Source organism: Panicum virgatum, chromosome 2N, assembly GCF_016808335.1.
Source record: "Panicum virgatum strain AP13 chromosome 2N, P.virgatum_v5, whole genome shotgun sequence".
Classification (NCBI taxonomy): Eukaryota; Viridiplantae; Streptophyta; class Magnoliopsida; order Poales; family Poaceae; genus Panicum; species Panicum virgatum.
The window spans coordinates 5632556-5650677 of NC_053146.1; the positions used below are offsets into that span (position 1 = coordinate 5632556).

The 18122-nt window shown below is 45.5% G+C and overlaps 2 protein-coding genes across 3 annotated transcripts; one reads left to right on the top strand and one right to left on the bottom strand.

Annotated features, from left to right (window-relative positions):
- Nucleotides 1-1622: 1622 nt before the first annotated feature.
- On the bottom strand, nt 1623-4242 carry LOC120659461. 2 transcript variants are annotated; one of them, XM_039937615.1, is made up of 2 exons: nt 3157-4242; nt 1623-1881 (listed from the first exon to the last, which is right to left on the bottom strand). In XM_039937615.1, exons 1-2 carry the CDS (start codon nt 3826-3828, stop codon nt 1876-1878), a joined length of 678 nt encoding a protein of 225 aa, XP_039793549.1. In that variant the 5' UTR covers nt 3829-4242; the 3' UTR covers nt 1623-1875. The 2 variants fall into 2 exon arrangements, with proteins under 2 accessions (XP_039793549.1, XP_039793548.1); XM_039937614.1 differs by having other exon boundaries at nt 1631-1881; nt 3133-3997.
- An 8202-nt stretch (nt 4243-12444) lies between these two features.
- LOC120662295 (potassium channel AKT3-like) lies at nt 12445-16860 on the top strand. The gene is made up of 8 exons (XM_039941474.1): nt 12445-12998; nt 13246-13303; nt 13398-13961; nt 14060-14158; nt 14292-14324; nt 14432-14617; nt 15565-15762; nt 15874-16860. The coding sequence occupies exons 1-8, from the start codon at nt 12445-12447 to the stop codon at nt 16858-16860; spliced, it is 2679 nt and encodes an 892-aa protein (XP_039797408.1).
- Nucleotides 16861-18122: the final 1262 nt, after the last annotated feature.

The window sequence follows — 18122 nt, forward strand, 5'->3', positions numbered from 1 at the left end:
GAGCCGTCACAATGTCATATGCATGTTGTTTCTTTTGCCTCACGATATTTGGCTTAGCTCCAAGCCAACCGCTCTTTCTCGATCCTGTGATTCGGAATCCTTGGTTAACTCTTAACCCCAAGATGACCATGCATTTACTGATCCGAATCACTCGAGGGGCCCAGAGATATCTCTCTCTTGTAGAGAGGGGCAAATCCCATCTTGACCGACTATGTCTCACAACATACTTCTTGACAGACCCGAAAGCCACCTTTATGACTACCCTGTTACGGTGCAGCGTTTGATGGCTCCTAAGTAAGTCGGTTCACATGTTGAGTACATACGACGATCTCAGGTGTTAGGACATAGCGTACATATTGTGTAATGAGAAATCATCATCTCTCGTGTTGGGTCAGTTCAGACTCATGTCCCACATGAGCCCACATTATTAGTTTGACATCTACATGTCCATGACTTGTGAAACATAGTCATCTACTAATACATGTGCTAGTCTAATATCCATGTGTGTCCTCACATGAACTCCGACTAGGAACAGTTTTAGAATAATCATACAAGTAAAGAGTCTCACAGACAATTCACATAATTGTCAATCAATACAAGTTGTCTTTCATGGATATTCAAGGAACACTTCATTAATCATGAATACAAGAAAATATGATCATCTCTATGATTGCCTCTAGGACATATTTCCAACAACTTGGTGTATACCTAGCACATTTTAGTCATACATTATATTGTTGACTTAGTTATTATGGCATCACAACTATAATCAGCGGCGGATTCATGGGATGCCGGGGAGGAGGGGTGGGGGGGGGGTCTCAGCCCCCTATCCCATGGATCCTATGGATCTCCCAACAATTTTCAACCATGAATTAAGAAGAGAAGAAAAGGAAGAGGGAGAAGAAAAAGAGAGAATGGAGGAAGAAGAAGAAGATGATGAACCTCCTAGATTTACATCCTAGAGTTGTCACTGGCTGTTGGTCACTATCCATTAAGCGAGCAAGCCTAATGCGTGAGAGAGAAAGAAGAAGATCGAGCCATTAATATCTATACAATGGGCTTTATTGTTGTGATATTGGCCAAGAATGAGGACTATTGTTGGCACACGAATGTAGTTTTTTTTAACTCTCAACTGTACTAGTTCAACATTTTAGAGTGAACAAGGTTGAAATGGTATACAAAAAAGATTTTAATTAGGTTTTACATAATGATTAATCAAGTCTTCTAAAATGTTGAAAAGTGCAACTTTATAGTCTCGTTGTATAATTAATATCGATAGGTTTAAACGAACAAAGAAAAACCAAATAAGGAAATAAATAAAAACAGAATTTCTATGTAATAACCGGCAGGTATTATATGTTAGTTTCAATCGAATATGAAAGGACTAAATTGTTTTATGATTGGTGTCTTTCTTGTGACTTACTCTCTCTCTCTCTCTCTCTCTCTCTCTCTCTCTCTCTCTCTCTCTGCTATCGTGGCTTCTTTCTCTGATGCTTTATTTGTTTCCATCTGCTGCTCGGCCCATTCAAGATTGCGGCCCATTTCTCACTGCGACATCTGACTGCATCTATAACTGCATTCGAGGAGCACCAAGCAGAGACTGCAGAGTCTCAAAAAAAAAAGGAGAAACTGCTCAACATTTCTCATGATTACCGAACAAAAAAACTGCAAACAGAAATGGATAATATTGGTCTGCACAGGAACAGATCGTACGTCCTTTTGGATCAAAATTTCTCACGATGAGAGTAATAATTTGTCACTCAACAATCAGCATATAGGCTCTGCTAAAATTCAGGGCTTCAGTTTCACCGATGCAGACTGTGTATTGGCTGCTGCACCTCTTCATAGTGGTATTGGCTGCTGCAGACTCCTCCCTCACCTCTGAAGATGAATCGGTAAAAGGATTGTTATAATCCAAACAAAAAGGAGCAACATCATGTCAAACTGTGTCATAAGTATAGCAGTCTTCAGGACAGGTTATTGTGTTGTGCAGCTAATAGGGCACATGTACTCATTGTAAAGAAAAAGCATAATTCAGGGCCAGTTCAGATGTGTAATGTACATCACTACCCCCCAAAACACGTCTTGTACACCCGGTACTAATAATATAACTATGTCTCTATGTTGGGAGAAAGTTCAAAGGAATATGAATTATTAACCCGAATTGTATCCAGGGGCTGAATGATTAGCAGACAACAGTGGTGGCAATATCTATGGACAATGATGCAAGTGGGTACCCAATAGTGTTTTTTTGGGTAAGCTAATTAATTACGATGGCATGCCACTCTCAAATTATTTACGCATAATGCCGTTCTATTTTATTTTATCAACATTTTGGGTCGACCCAATAACCCAAAAATTACCTAACTTGCATCCCTATCTATGGTCCATCTTCAGATCTCCTCACCAGGGATCCCGGAGACGAAAAACATCACTGTTCAGAGAAAAATTCAGAGCTGGCAACAAATGACGGACAAAGATAGCGGACCCCAGATCCACAATCTGTATATCAATGTAATGTCATGGTTCATGGACCACAAAAAAAGGGGAGATCTCAAAAAAGTTCAGTATTGAATCCATTTTCTGCAACCTGAGACTGCCTGGGATCAATTGGTGTCGCTCACAGTCACAGGCTCACAAGGTACCGGCTGCAAATACTTTACAAGCTACTTGCTCCAAGCTGAAGCCTGAACTATTTGCAGGAATCATGTTGCTTTCAGGCCAGATGAAAATGAAATGTTGTTGGAGTGGCTGGCAATGGACCATGAGCAATGCGGTTGGGGCCAAAGGCGTCGCTTTAGACTAGTAAGTAGGTTGACAATAAAATATGACCATGATCTTATCTTGTATCCTACTTCAAAAGCATTTCCATTATCTCTGAATAACAGTTACCATGGAACTAGTCTAAGGCACCTAAACCACTAGTCAGATAATGCCACTAACAATGATCTCAGTGCTGCCTAAAAACATACTAAATTCACCCAGCTTGAAATCTGAATGACCAAATAACTGAAATCATTCAAACCGAGACAGGTACAGAAATCTAGCAATTTCAGGTAAATTAAGCATATAAAAAGTATGAAATTTGATGTGCAGAGTGCAGATCATCAGGAATGAGAGATTTTTTTTTACCTATGCAGCAAGTGAGGATCCTACCTGCGCCCAGGCATCGCCACCACCGCCATCTCCGGCGCCGGCGCGGCTCTCGACGACGCGGTCCTCGAATATGTGGGTCATCCTGGGGTTGGCCCCCCGGGCGATGACGCAGGTGTAGTCCTCCTCGGCCAGCTCCTCCACCTCGCTCCTCCGCGCCAGCCTCGCCGCCGCCGACGACAGCGGCGAGCGCTGCACCGGCGAGAGCAGCGCGAGCTGGGCATCCCTGTTCTTGATGCCGAACTCGATCGGCGAGCCCGGGAGGTCGCCGCCGCGGGGCCCCTTACCGGGCGGCGGCGACAGCTGCACCCTGAGCCGCATCCCGAGGAGCACCCTCCCGCTGTTGCGGTAGGCCCCGTCGTCGGCCTCGCCGGCGACGAGCACACTGGCGAGGCCGGTGGCCGCGCTGCCGATGCCGCCGCAGTGGGAGGAACCGCACCTGCCGATGCCGCCGTTCCTCGCGCCAGAGCAAGTCAGGTTCTTGGACTGCTCAGGCATGGAGGTGGGGCTCATGGGGGCGTCCGCGGAGAAGAGGCCCGGGAGCGACCTTGTGGAGAGCAGCAGAGAGGCCGGCCTGCCGCCCTCGGCGACCTTGGTGGTGGGAGGTGAGGGCGATACGGGGTCACCACACCCCATTGCCGCAGCAGCTCCTCCTGATGCCGTCCTCTTCAGCATTGCAGTCAAGAACCCAATCCTCTAGTCCAATCCCAGCCCAACCCAATCCAATCTGTGCAGGGTAGCAAGATGACTGATTGAATCGATCCTATAGAAGTGAAGTGGACAAGAACAGATGAACAGGGTCTCAGTCACCCAGGTGTCAGCTAAACCAAACAAAATCAGCAAAATCAAGTGCTGATCCCCAAATGATCCAGAGCATGCAACAACTCTGCTATTTCTTATCAGGAGAATAACCAGATTGCTTCAGCGAATGAACAAGAAAGAACAAGGTTGTGGTCTTGTGGAGTTCAGTCAAGGGCGTGTCACATTCTGGTGTGGGTAGTGGCCCTGTTTGGTTTTCCCTCTTTTTAGTATATATGTTTTTCCGAGAAAAGAATTTTACATGCATATGGTTTAAATAAAATCTATTTGCAAAAAAAATTTAGAGATAGGTGTAACTTTTCGCGACGAATCTAATGATGGTAATTAATTAAAAATTTGCTACAGCAATGCTACAGTACTATCATCGAATCGCGCAGTCACAAGTCTCATTAGATTCTTCAGGATTCCTAGCACGGTGGTTTTGAAGTTGATTTTGTAAACTAATTTTATTTGACACCGTAATTAGCGGTCAAAGTCCTAGCCCATTATAGAAAACAACCAAACAGCACCACAGTGATGAGGATGACCAAACAGCACCACAGTGATGAGGATGACGATGGTGTGCAGGCAGCAGGCAAGGACCTATGGAAGCGTACGGGCTACCAGAAGGAGATTGTGCCGCTCCCCGAGGGACGCCAGGATCCGAGGGCCTTATTTAAAGTCGCCCTTCTCAAAACTAGGCCATCCACACATTCTTTATTTGCATCCATGCCCAGCAACAATAATTACACATCTTTCATGAATGTAGTGGTCACTTCCTCCTAGGTCTAGTCCTGAAACTGTGCCCTCGAGGACCATGGTAACTTAGGGTTTGCACAGTGTCAGATCTGAGGCATATCATCGTCTTCTATTCCTGATTTCTTCTCTACTATCTTCCATGCTATCCAATGATCCTAGCACCAACATTGGCCTCACGAGTCACCATATCTACGTCATGACTTCCGTGAGGCTATTTGTGAGCGCCTAAATGTTCTTCTAGTTCTTACCGTTCCGCCAACCTCTTTCCGACCATCACGATTCCCTTTATAATTATTATATATATCATTAGGGGTATATCTCCTCCATATTTTATTGTGTGAATACCTAAAAGAAGATCATTAGGAGTACATAATATCTGGCCTATTCTAAATTTATCATGACATCGCGCACTACTGGATAAAAAAAGAAGGAAACATTTATGTGCATAATATGCTAGTTGAGTTAAAAGTCTTATAACATAGGTTGCCCAAACACGAAGCTTGGGTAAGGTCCTGTTTAGATCCATAAAGATAAAATGCAAAAAAATTTGTAAATTGTTTGCATAATGTACTAAATGTAGTCGAAAAATAAATCGCATTACACAAATGAACTGTAAATCACGAGATGAATCTAATGAGCCTAATTAGGACGTGATTAGACACTAAATTGCTACAGTAATACTATGGTAAACATGCTCTAATGATGAATTAATTAGGCTCATTAGATTTGTCTCGTAGTTTACAGACGAGATATGTAATTAGTTTTGTGATTAGTCTACATTCAATACTTCAAATATTAAAGATTTTCTTCTAAAAATCCGAAAATGCAAAATACAAAGTGATCTAAACAAGCCCTAAATAAAGACATGGAAATATCATACATTCTACAGGTTCTATTGCAAAATGGCTTCTTGTTACTTCTCAGCAATTACATGGAACGAAAGCTCCGCTCAATTTACGAGGACGTGGATGGATGGAGTGCAAGTAGAGGCAGAACAGAACCTGTGCAAATCCACACTCTTTTTTTTTTTGAAAAAAACAGCAGGAGCATCCATACTCCTTTCCATCTCTGCTTTACCATACTCCCTGTCTGTGGGCCATCTCTTTGGTGGGACCAACATATCATTGATACTGCGGGTTCTGCACCTATCAAGCGGAGGGGTTCTGCAAGCAAGCTAAGGTCACATCGAGGTACGGTGCCAAATGTGGTACCTGTTTCTATTCTTTTAATTTTAATTTTCTAAAATACGTACACATACACAGCTTGAACTGAGCCGGCAGATCTTAACATTAATTGATACCGAAAGAAAGAAGCACGTAGAACCTTCAAAACCCAAAGAGTTGTAATGAATTTCAAAAAAAAAAATGAACGACAACATGGAGCATGTTATTAGCATCTATAATCCGACAAACTTAAGCTTAACTATCAACTTATACAAAAGAAAGAGATAAAACAAAAGAAAATTATAGCGGTGAGTACTGCTTGTCCAAATCCTTGAAGTTATCCTTGTTTTCTGCTTCTTGTTTAAATGTTGTTTGAACTCAAATTTTCTTAACTTTTACTCGATACACTACGCTTTTGTTAGAATTTCTGATGACTCTTAGCATGAGATTTTATGCTGCCACTGCCAGCAGCATCTGTCTGAGTCTCTGAGAGCTGCAAAAGCAAGCCAAGAAAGCAGCTCCTGGTTCATCTTCCATGGCGGCCACGAAAAGAGCTAGGGAGGCCACGGCCGTCGACCGGTCTCCCCCGGCAAAAGCGGCGGCCGCGACATGGACCGGTGATCCGACGGCCGCATCGATCAGCCGGCTGGACGCAACTTTTGATGGAGAAGAAGGGGCGATTTGGCGCGTCGGCGCCGGCGCCGGCCATCCGTCCATCTCTCCCGTGAACGTGATCGTCCTCAGCTCAGCTCGCTCATTGTTGCTCCCTGCACTGTAGCTCTGGAATATTTAGGGCTCCATTATTGGATCGCCGCATAAATGTCTGGGTTCGCTTTGCAGCGACCCATGCGCCATGACAGGACCTCTCCCACGGCTATGTAATTCGATGAGAAATCATTGTTAAATAAACTAGTATATCTCTATCCATTATCCAATAATGCCCTGTTTAGTTCCAAAAAATTTTACACAGTACTCGTCACATCAAATCTTCGCCCACATGCATGAAGTATTAAATGCAGTTGAATAAAAATAACTAATTATACAGTTTAACTGATTAGCACGAGCTGAATTTTTTAAGCCTAATTAGCAAAACCAATTTGGGTTCATGCCTGGAAGGTCAACCATGGAGGCGATTTTCTTAATACGACAATTGATGGAGAGATATAGGGAGTAGAAGAATGACTTGCACATGGTCTTCATTGACCTTGAGAAGACATATGACAAAGTACCGAGAAATGTCATGTGGTGGGCTTTGGAGAAGCACAAAGTCCCAACTAACTACATTACCCTCATTAAGGATATGTACAAGGATGCGACGATGTTTGTCCGGACATATAATGGCAACACCACTGACTTTCCTATTAACATAGGCCTACACCAGGGGTCAGCATTGAGCCCTTATTTATTTAATTTAGTGATGGATGAGGTCACAAGGAATATACAAGGTGAGATCTCTTGGTGTATGCTCTTTGCTGATGCTGTGGAGACGCACGTTAGAGTCGAAAGGGTTCAGATTTAGTAGGACCAAGACCGAGTACATGATGTACGATTTCAGCGCGACTAGGCATGAGGGGGGGAGACGTTAGTCTAGATGGGCAAGTGATGGTCCAGAAGGATACTTTTCGGTATTTAGGATCGGTGCTACAAAAGGATGGCGACATTGATGAAGATGTTAGGCATAAAATTTCAGCTGGCTGGTTGAAATGGCGGCAAGCCTCTGGCATCCTTTGTGACAAGAGGGTACCACAAAAGCTAAAAGTCAAATTCTATAGGACAGCAATTCGTCCGGCGATGTTATACGGTGCTGAATGTTGGCCTACAAAAGGCGACATATCCAGCAACTGAGTGTAGCAGAGATGCGGATGTTGCGGTGGTTTTGCGGGCACACAAGGAGGGATAGAGTCCGAAACGAAGTTATTCGGGATAGGGTCAGGGTGGCACCAATTGAGGAGAAACTTATCCAGCATCGGCTGAGATGGTTTGGACATGTCCAACGAATGCCTCCTGAGCCGCCGGTGCGTAATGGGGTTCTTGAGCGGGTCGATAATATAAAGAGGGATAGAGGTACACCTAAACTGACGTGGAATGAGTCGGTTAAAAGAGACCTTAAGTATTGGAATATCTCTAAAGAGATAGCTTTGGATAGGAGCGCTTAGAGACTAGCTATCAATGTGCCTGAACTTTGAACTTATTTCTTACGGGTTTCATCTCTAGCCTACCCCAACTTGCTTGGGAAAAAAAGGCTATGTTGTTGTTGTTGTTGTTGTTGTTGTTGTTGTTGTTGTTGTTGTTGTTGTTGTTGTTGTTGTTGTTGTTATTGTTGTTGTTGTAATTAGTCCATAATTGGACATTATTTGTCAAGTAACAATGAAATGTGCTACAGTACCAAAACCTAAACTTTTTTACCAACTAAACACACCCTAATGGAATCATGAATGAACAATATATATTTTCTCTTCACAAAATTTTATCAATTTGGTGAGGTTTATTTTGTTTTTATTTGGTTTGAGAAAGTTAGTGTAACGCAAAGGGGATAAGAAGCTGACCAAATGATCTGCAGTACTGCAGACTACTCTGCTAATTTGTGTTAGAAAATGCCTTCCCCCCCCCCTTTTGTTCAGGTTACATGCATGCATTTTTGTATTCATGCCATGAGGCTTTGCAGCAATCTGAAGGATAATTTTTTTTCTCTTCACGAAATTTTATCAATTTGGTAAGGTTTATTTTGTTTTTAATTTGGTTTGAGAAAGTTAGTGTGATGTGAAGGGGATAAGAAGACGAACAATTGATTCGTTTACTGCAGACTACTCTACCAATGCAATTTGTGTTACAAAAAGAAGACGTTTCCCTCCCTCTTTTCTGCTGGTTACATGCATGTTTGTGTTGATGCCATGAGGCTTTGGCAGCAATCTGAACTCTGAAGGACATGGTAGACCCAAAAAAGGACAGGAACCATGCCGGGGAAGCATGCCTGATACACCACACGACGTGGATGGAGCAAGGCCATGAATCCAGGGCCTAGACTTCTCCTGTTCTCCAGTGCAAAGGCCCACATAAATACATAATGGATTGATCCATGTAGGTTGGTCATCCATGTGGCTGAACAAGTCTAATGGAGCTAGTGGACAATGTGATCAATATCATAGCCCTTGAAATGGAGGATTTCGACAGGTATTTTGGTGGACTCATATATCCAGTGCTTCCTGCAAAATTTACTAGCTAGGTTTGAAATTTGTTACTCCTTGATCATAATTTTATTTTGTAATTTATTTGCTGACGCATCTCTAGTCACATAGTACCTTTGAACCAGTCTAATGGTGACATGCACATGCAGGCGATAAAATACTCGGTCTAGGTTGGGGTGTCATTGAAGAACAATTAAAATAAAATATGTTTGGATTGCGACAGTGCAAATAAGCCTATACTTATATTTTCACTAGCTTTCAACCATGACAGCGAGGGTCCTCAATTAAGTCGTCGATCGCCTTATCTTGTACTATCCAATTTGATGTAGCTTTGCAATTTCCAGCAACGCATTATGCGCATTATTTGTTCCTTTGCCACTTGTCTGCTTTGATGTAGATTTGAAGGAAATCTCGGCAATATATGTGTAGTAAAATTAGTAAAATATACCTTGGAGCCGTATCCAAATTAATCGCTATAATAGAAATTAATACTCTAAATGAACAACTGCACAATGGTGTCAAGTGTCATTCTCTCAAATTGCGTTGTCCCTTATCTACGTAGTTGATGATACTCCTTTCGCTTATATTTACATGTGGCCCATACCGAGTGTGGTATGGAAGAAAAGTAGTTCTTATGGTATATTGATATTAATTCTAAATATCTTTCCCAAATATACATTGACACAGTAAAAGTTTTTAAAAGTTTAATTTTCTCTACGTACAAAGCAAACACACATGTCCTCTAAGTATCTAACCTAAGGGAGCATATTAACACAATGAAGTAGTAAGTAGTAACACTTTTCAAGACTAATCGGACGGCCAAACTCTTGATTATTATTGTTTTGAGGAAATTTAGAGCACTAGTGGCCCATCTAAAATATTAATAACTGATACAACAATGATTCATGAGCAATGATGCATTTGGCCGGCGCACACAAAATGGAAGGGACCCTTTCAAAAGCCATGCACATAATACCAAAACAACCATCCTTTTAGAAAAGGAGAAACTGAGAAATATGTCATCATCTTCACACTTGAGAATTGGCATGATGTACTCATCGCTCCAATCTGAGAGCCTAATAATCACAATCCCTTTTGTTTGACTAATGATAGCCCCTGCCTCCTCTAACAACCTCACTACAAGGAAACATGATCAATAATAAGTGGACCATGAGCTCATATGAAATTGACATGAAAAGACTGGTTAAACAAACATACAAACATACGAATAACACCCCGTATGATTGCCAGGTACTTATAAATTCCATTAATTCTTTATAAAACAGTATTAGTAATATTCACATTGATTTACTCATGTGTGTTTATGTGTAGAATAAAGTAATGGTAAATGGGTTACATTCACTGGATCAATAACTTGGTTTGAGGGTTTGTTGGGGGCTTTACAAGATCATTTCAGTGATGTCGAGTTGTTTTTGTATGCCACTATGCCGGGAATATGCCTTGGTTGATGCTCCTGTGAGCAGAAGAACTTTATTTCAACGAATCAATTAAGAACGTCAAGACTAAGAGACAGATGGAAGCATGGGTTATGCATATGCCTATGATACAGATGTTCAAAAGGATGCTGTACATCCATCTAGCTATCTTTAATCTTATCGCATCATTTCTGGTTTGTCCGTGTATGCTGAGGTGCATTAGTTAGGTCAGGATTATGTTACAAAGACAAGAGGGGCATTGTCGAGGCGACACGTACCTAATCCCAAAGGAGGTTGCTTCTAGTCTAGTAGGCATCAACGGGTTGAGCAGAGCAACCAATTAACATTCGTGGACAGCCATACTCATGGGCTTTTATTTACACCCAACTTTTTTCTAGCAGAAGCTTAACTGTTCTTTTATTTACTCGATGCAGTAAATTAAATAAAGTTTTTAACGGAGACGGATTATCTAAATTTACTTCCGTGGAAAAAGATTATCTACATTTAAATCATAATGATGTGGTTAATCACCGCTACCTCCGTCCCACAAAAATGTTGGTTTAGAAAATTTCAGATATATTACTAGTAGTGCAAAATAATTATGTTACCTCTAATTAGTTAGAACAGTTGTGATTGAAGACCGTACTGCTTATTGGTTCCCTAGATCCTCAATAAATGCAAGTGTATTGAAACTAGAAAAAGTAATATCTACTTTAACATTTAATTGGCTCTATGCCTTTCTCAATGCAATTATTTTTTGGGCTCTAAACAAACATTCTTTGTGGGACAAAATTTGAAGGCTAAACGAACCGTCTTTGCGGGACGAAGGAGTATTAAGAAAATAAAGTAAATACTAACACAATCTAACAGATACTCAGATACTCCTCAAATGTAATAAAGGCCTCATAACAAAGCCATGAAACTCGATCTTTCCTCCTCCCTTCTTATATACTCTGTTTTTCCTCCATTGAGCCTGCTTCATGGCAGATGGTGGAATTTTGGGTTATTGGATCAATTCAAAAAGTTGGTGGAATATCAACCACCATGCCTCATCACCCATGTAATTTTGGGTTATTGGAATATCTGGGGCGGCACGGCGGCAAGATAACCATGGGTGATGAGGCATGGTGGTAACAATGTTGCCACGTGGCAGATGGTGGAAGGAGAGCTAATCAATCAGTCTCGGAGTGGTCGATTGTGGTGAGGAATGTAATTTTGGGTTATTGGATCAATTCAAAAAGTTGATAAAATGAATTAAAAGATCATTCTGGGTAAATAATTTGGGAGAGAAATGAATTAGAGTGATATGCTATTGTAATTAATTAGTTGACAAAAAAATACTATTAGGCACCCACTTGCATCCTTAATTGTTGTATCAGACTCTTAAACAAATGAGATCCTTTAGACCTTGTTCGGTTAATCCCCTCCGTAAGGGGATTGGGTGAGATTGGAGAGGATTGAGGGAAATTTTGAGTTGTGGGGGATTTAATCCCTCCAAACACCTTCCAAACCCCTTCAATCCCCTCCAAACCGAACAAGCCCTCAAATGGCTTGTTGATGACAACCATAGTCCAAATGCATGCTGCATTCTTATTCCTCCTAGCCATGTACATGTTGCTCTATAACTACATGCTGCTTTTTCTTTGAGAGGAAATTTCATGCTGCTTTTTTTTTGAGAGGAAATTACATGCTGCTAGTAGAGCTGAATAATCTTCCCACCACCCAACAAATTACAGGGCCCAAGACCCAATGAAGCCCAGTTGCGTGATCCGCGACGGCGACTGTCACTCCCGCCCCCCGGCGGCCCGCGCGCGCTGCCCTGCCAGTTACTAATTAAAGCGGCGCGCTCGAGGAAGCGGATCACAGGGACGCCGCGATCTGGCCGGCCTGTTACACGGAGGAAGGCGCGCGCTAGCCTGCACGCCCGGCTCGCCGCCGGCGGCCACAGTGATGACGCTGATCTGCGGGCCATGGTGCTGCGGCGGCGGCGGCAACAGCAGCTCGGCCCTCGCGGACGGGACGAGCGGCCGGCACGGCGCCACGGCCCGCGCGCTGCTCCCGTCGCTGGCCGGCGCGCGCAGCGGGCGGCGGCCGCGGCTCCGGCGGTTCATCGTGTCCCCCTACGACCCGCGGTACCGGCTGTGGGAGCACTTCCTCGTCCTGCTGGTGCTCTACTCCGCGTGGGTGGCGCCCTTCGAGTTCGGCTTCGTCCCGGAGCCCGCCGGCGCGCTCGCCGCCGCCGACGACGCCGTGAACGCCGCGTTCGCCGTCGACATCGTGCTCACCTTCTTCGTCGCGTACACGGACCGCCGCACCTTCCTGCTCCAGGACGATCCCCGCCGGATCGCGTGGCGGTACGCCACCACCTGGCTCGCCCTCGACGTCGCCTCCACCATGCCCACCGAGCTCACCCGCCGGATCCTCCCGCCGCAGGCCAGGTCCTACAACTTCTTCGGCATGCTCCGACTCTGGCGCCTCCACCGCGTCAGCACGCTCTTCACCGAGTACGTACTACTTAGTATCGACATACATAGATTTGAAATAGTCGCCTATAGCTGATAGGAAAGACAACCGCTATGACATTTAGCCCGCTAAATGCCGGCAGCCCTACCGCTAAACGTCTTAGGCGGCAATTTAAAACCACGACGGCGGCACAGACTGAACTGAGCTGATGACCATCAAATTTCAATGGTTCATTCCTCGACGACGATCCTACTGAACATTGATTTATTTGCTTCATCGATCTTTTAGGCTGGAGAAGGACAGGAAGTTCAGCTACTTCTGGGTTCGATGCACGAAGCTCATCTGCGTACGTGATTTATTCAACTCCGGCAGGCATTCTCGTCGATCTCCAATTGGCTTGGCTCGTGGTCAGAACTCAACACAGTTCATGGAGCGTGCAGGTGACGCTGTTCGCCGTGCACTGCGCGGGGTGCTTCTACTACCTCCTGGCGGACCGGTACCCGGAGCCGTCGCACACGTGGCTGAGCGCCTCCATCCCGGACTTCCACGGCGCGAGCATCTGGCGGCGCTACGCGGCGTCCATGTACTGGTCCATCACCACGCTCACCACCGTGGGCTACGGCGACATGCACGCCGTCAACACCGGCGAGATGGTGTTCACCACCGCCTACATGCTCTTCAACCTCGGCCTCACCGCCTACCTCATCGGCAACATGACCAACCTCGTCGTGCACGGCACCGGCCGCACCCGGGCGTACCGGGACGCCATCAACGCCGCCACCGCCTTCGCCGTGCGCCACCAGCTGCCGGCGAGGCTGCAGCAGCAGATGGTGTCGCACCTCAGCCTCAAGTTCAGGACCGACTCCGAGGGGCTCCAGCAGCAGGAGACGCTCCGCGCCCTGCCTAAGGCCATCCGCTCCAGCATCTCGCACCACCTCTTCTTCGCCCTCGTCCAGAGCGTCTACCTCTTCCAGGGCGTCTCCAACGACCTCATCTTCCAGCTGGTACTGGCAACTAGCTCCTTCCATTTTTGTTAGTTTCCAGTTTGCGAGCACAAGAATTTTCACTGCTCTGTCATTCTGTTATTCTGTGTGAAAGAAAGGTCTCTGAGATGAACTCCGAGTACTTCGCGCCGAGGGAGGACTTCATCCTGCAGAACGAGGCGCCGTCGGATTTCTACATTCTAGTCACTGGTAGTGTGGTAAAAAAAAGCACACTCACTCTTTTCATCAGGATCACAATTCGAGAATAGATAGTTTATTCAGTAATAGCTAGCTAATGATCAGTGAGAAAACAAGGAATGACAGTGACATGTGCAAGTGACGCATTGGCAGGAGCTGATAGAGCTCCAGAACGGTGCAGAGAAGGCAAGTCCTTCCTCCATGTTCAGTTTGTTGTTCCATGGCGCATTCTTTCAGAGCCGCTTGAACGCTTGCGCAATGCGTCGGATGATCTTGGTGCGTGTGATCTGCAGCTGGTTGGCACGGCCAGGGCAGGCGATGTCGTCGGCGAGATCGGGGTCCTGTGCTACAGGCCCCAGCTCTTCACGGCAAGAACAAGGTCCCTGAGCCAGCTCCTGCGCATGGAGCGCACCGCCTTCCTCAGGATTGTTCAGGCCAATGTTGGGGATGGTGTCATAATCATCAACAACCTGATCCAGGTCAGTCTGTTCACCTTCACACCAGGGCCGGCCCTGACATTTTTGTGGCCCGGTGCGGAACAAAAAATGGAAGCCCCCCATTCACCATAAAAGTACAAGATAATATTAAAACATTCAGTGTCATTAACCAATCTCACACTAACAAGTTTAAAATACAAAAGAGAAATATCTCTAGATCATTTAAAATAATTTCTAATAAACAGTTCTAGATGCAAAATAAGTGATGATAGTGTCAATATCAATCTCATCCAGCAGCCCCTTCTCAATGCTGGATGCGAACTTTCTATTGGAAGACATGTGATTTGATTGGGTGACCATACAAACTGAAAAGACAACTACCATTGATACAAAAATCGAAATTAGTTTGAGTATATCTAACCCTACTGTTAGGAAAAAAATAGACAAGGGAATGTGTCTGAGGAAGATTTTGAACCTTGATCGGTAATGGCAAATTGGCAATCGGGCACAAGCTAGCAGCAGCGGTGATCTGCAGATTGCGCGGCGGCCGGCCGGCGACCCGCGTCTCGCGAGTCGCGACGCGAAGAAGTCAAGGAGGGCAGGAGGCGCAACGAGGCGGGCAGCCGGACGGACGGCGGAGTCGTCGAGTCGATCGATTGGTCTTCCTCTTTAACAGGCCTGCTATTTGTGACTTGTGACTAACTGGACTTTGTTGATACTTGCGAGGCCTATTAGCACACTAATTTTTGGAGGCCCCCTAATTTCGGAGGCCCAGTGCGATCGCACCGCTGGCACTGGCCTAGGGCCGGCCCTGCTTCACACCACCTCGAAAAATTGAAAAAAAAAGAGAGAGAGAGAATTTTTTTTTTCTGAATGTCCATTTCCAGATTGTGTGCTGTTCGCTTTCAAGCTCTGAATTTGCACTGCTTTTTTGCCCCGACGAGCTTGTGAATTCCAATGGCACCGTGTTGCTGTTGCCCTACTCACAGTACCTCAAGGAGAAGGAGGAGAGCGGCGCGGTCGCCGGCGTCGCCGAGGAGATCGAGTACATGATGGCCCGGGGTCAGCTGGAGCTCCCCGTCACGCTCTGCTACGCTGCAACCAAAGGAGATGACTTCCTGTTGCATCAGCTCCTCAAGCGTGGCGTTGATCCGAACGAGTCAGATAACTGCTGGCATACAGCACTGGTAAATCCTGAGATTAAAGATTGCATTTTTACTGTCTCAAAGTAAAGATCCTTTCAAATGTTTACTGTCTAAATTGCAAATTTACAATGCTAGTTGTTCTTGGTTTAACAGCTCGTAGCAGCTTCCCGTGGACACGAGCAGTGCGTCAGGCTTCTGCTGGAGCATGGCGCCGACCCTAATGCAAGGGACGCGCAGGGGAGGGTGCCCCTGTGGGAGGCCCTGTCCCGGAGGCACCACGCCGCCGTGCGGCTGCTGGCGGACGCCGGCGCGGACCTGTCCTCGGGCGACGGGGCGCTCTACGCCCGCGCGGCCGTCGAGGCCGACGACGCCGCGCTGCTCGAGAGCGTCGCGCGCCACGGCGTGGACGTGACGGCGGCGTGCTGGGACGACGGCGCCACCGCGCTCCACCGCGCCGTCCTCCAGGGGAACGCCGGGATGGTCAGGGTCCTGCTCGAGCGCGGCGCCGACCCGGACAGGGTGGACGGCGCCGGCCGGACCCCGAGGGCCATGGCCGTCGAGCTCGGCCGCGGCGACGTGCAGGAGCTGATCAGCGGGTGGCGGCAGGAGGTGGCCGAGGGTCTGGAGCGGCAGGGCCCGGCGACGGATCACGGCGGCAGGATCGCGGCGCAGAAGGTCGCGAGGTTCCAGAGCGCGCCGCCGGCGAGGGTCCCGCCGTGCGACAACGCCGGCTCGTCGCCGCCGCCGCTGTTGTCGAGGCAGAGCACCCCCCGGCAGATGGTCAGCTTGCGGAACTCCCTCTTCGGCGTCCTCTCGTCGTCGCACGTGAACCGGCACGACGGAGGCGGCGGCGGCGGCGGTCTCAGCCGCCACGAGAGGCACGCGCACAGCAGCTCGCGTGCCAGGGTGACCATCTCCTGCCCCGAGCAGGGTAGCAGCGCAAGGAAGCTGGTGTTCATGCCGGAGACGGTGACGCAGCTCCTGGAGCAAGGCGGGAGCACGTTCGGGTTCGCTCCGACGAGGGCGGTGACGACTGACGGCGCCGAGGTGGACGACTCGAGGCTCGTAAGGGACGGCGATTGTCTCCTCCTAGTCACCGACCAATGGGTGCCTGACATTGGCATCATGGGACATGCGTAGGGATCAAAATAATAGTAAAGTGAGAACATGTTAGAGCTGCAAATCAACCTATCTGTGCAAACTTCAATCTGGACTACCTGATCAACATTCAAATGGCATGGGAGGATTGGTAATTTCACAATTAACCGTCTATTCTTGAATTGGGTAATCACACTTTTGCAAATCCCCCTCCCACTCCCCTTGCACCCCTCCTGAACGTTGATCCGGTGGTTCAGATTGGAGTTTACACAGTGTTGAACAGTTAAAGCGAGTTATACTTCTACTAGTATAGTATCTGTGTTTTGCTACGGATAATATAATAGATCTATGTAATATCACTAACTTTGTGTTCATTCACTTCATGTACAGACCATGTCGTGATTGTGCGAGATATTGATTATCCGTGTTCGGATTAGAATTCAGATTAATTTATTCGGACTTGAAATACTCAATTAGCTATTGTTTTGTTGAACTTAATGACCACATAAGTGTAGTGTCACCCCTCGCAAAAAAAAAACTTTCAAACATGTACGAGATACCCTAAAGATAGTGCGTTGCCTTGGATATCATTCATTTATCTTACAATAGTGTTAAGAAGGCAGGACTTCAAAATTACCATAGTAATAGGAAAAATAAGAATATGCACTATCGGAATTTATTAAGAACAAGTCCATATCCAATACAATAACAGGCAAGAGACTAGAGATTAGTTAAATATCTAACTATTACTAATTGGAGGTTTGTTTGGAGTCTCTATATGAAGCCGCTTAGGATTCTAGGTGGACACTCTAAAAAAAATAGAAAAATTCTATAAATTCTCACAAAAATCAGAAACATTCAGCCATCGATCCAACAACTTTAATTATAATAACCATCGGATCTGTTATCTTTACTAAGAAATTACCCACATCTGTCAGACTAAAGTAAACACCCTAAATATGTATCTAAATTATCCACCTTTGTCATTATAAAAAATCTAAAATAATCCCCTAATCTTTATGTAAATTACCCACCTATACTATTATAAAAATAATACAAATATCTCCTTAAATTTACATATAAATTGTCCAATTATGTTATTATTACTACAAGTTGAATTACTCCTAAATATGAATATAAATTATATAATTATAACAAATATGAAAGTGCACCAATATAAAATTCTAAATTATTGTTTCTACCATTATTAATATATTATTTATATTATTGTTCACATAGAAATACTAACTATGATATATGTCACCATATATTCATGTACCATGGAAGAGATAAGAACATCAATT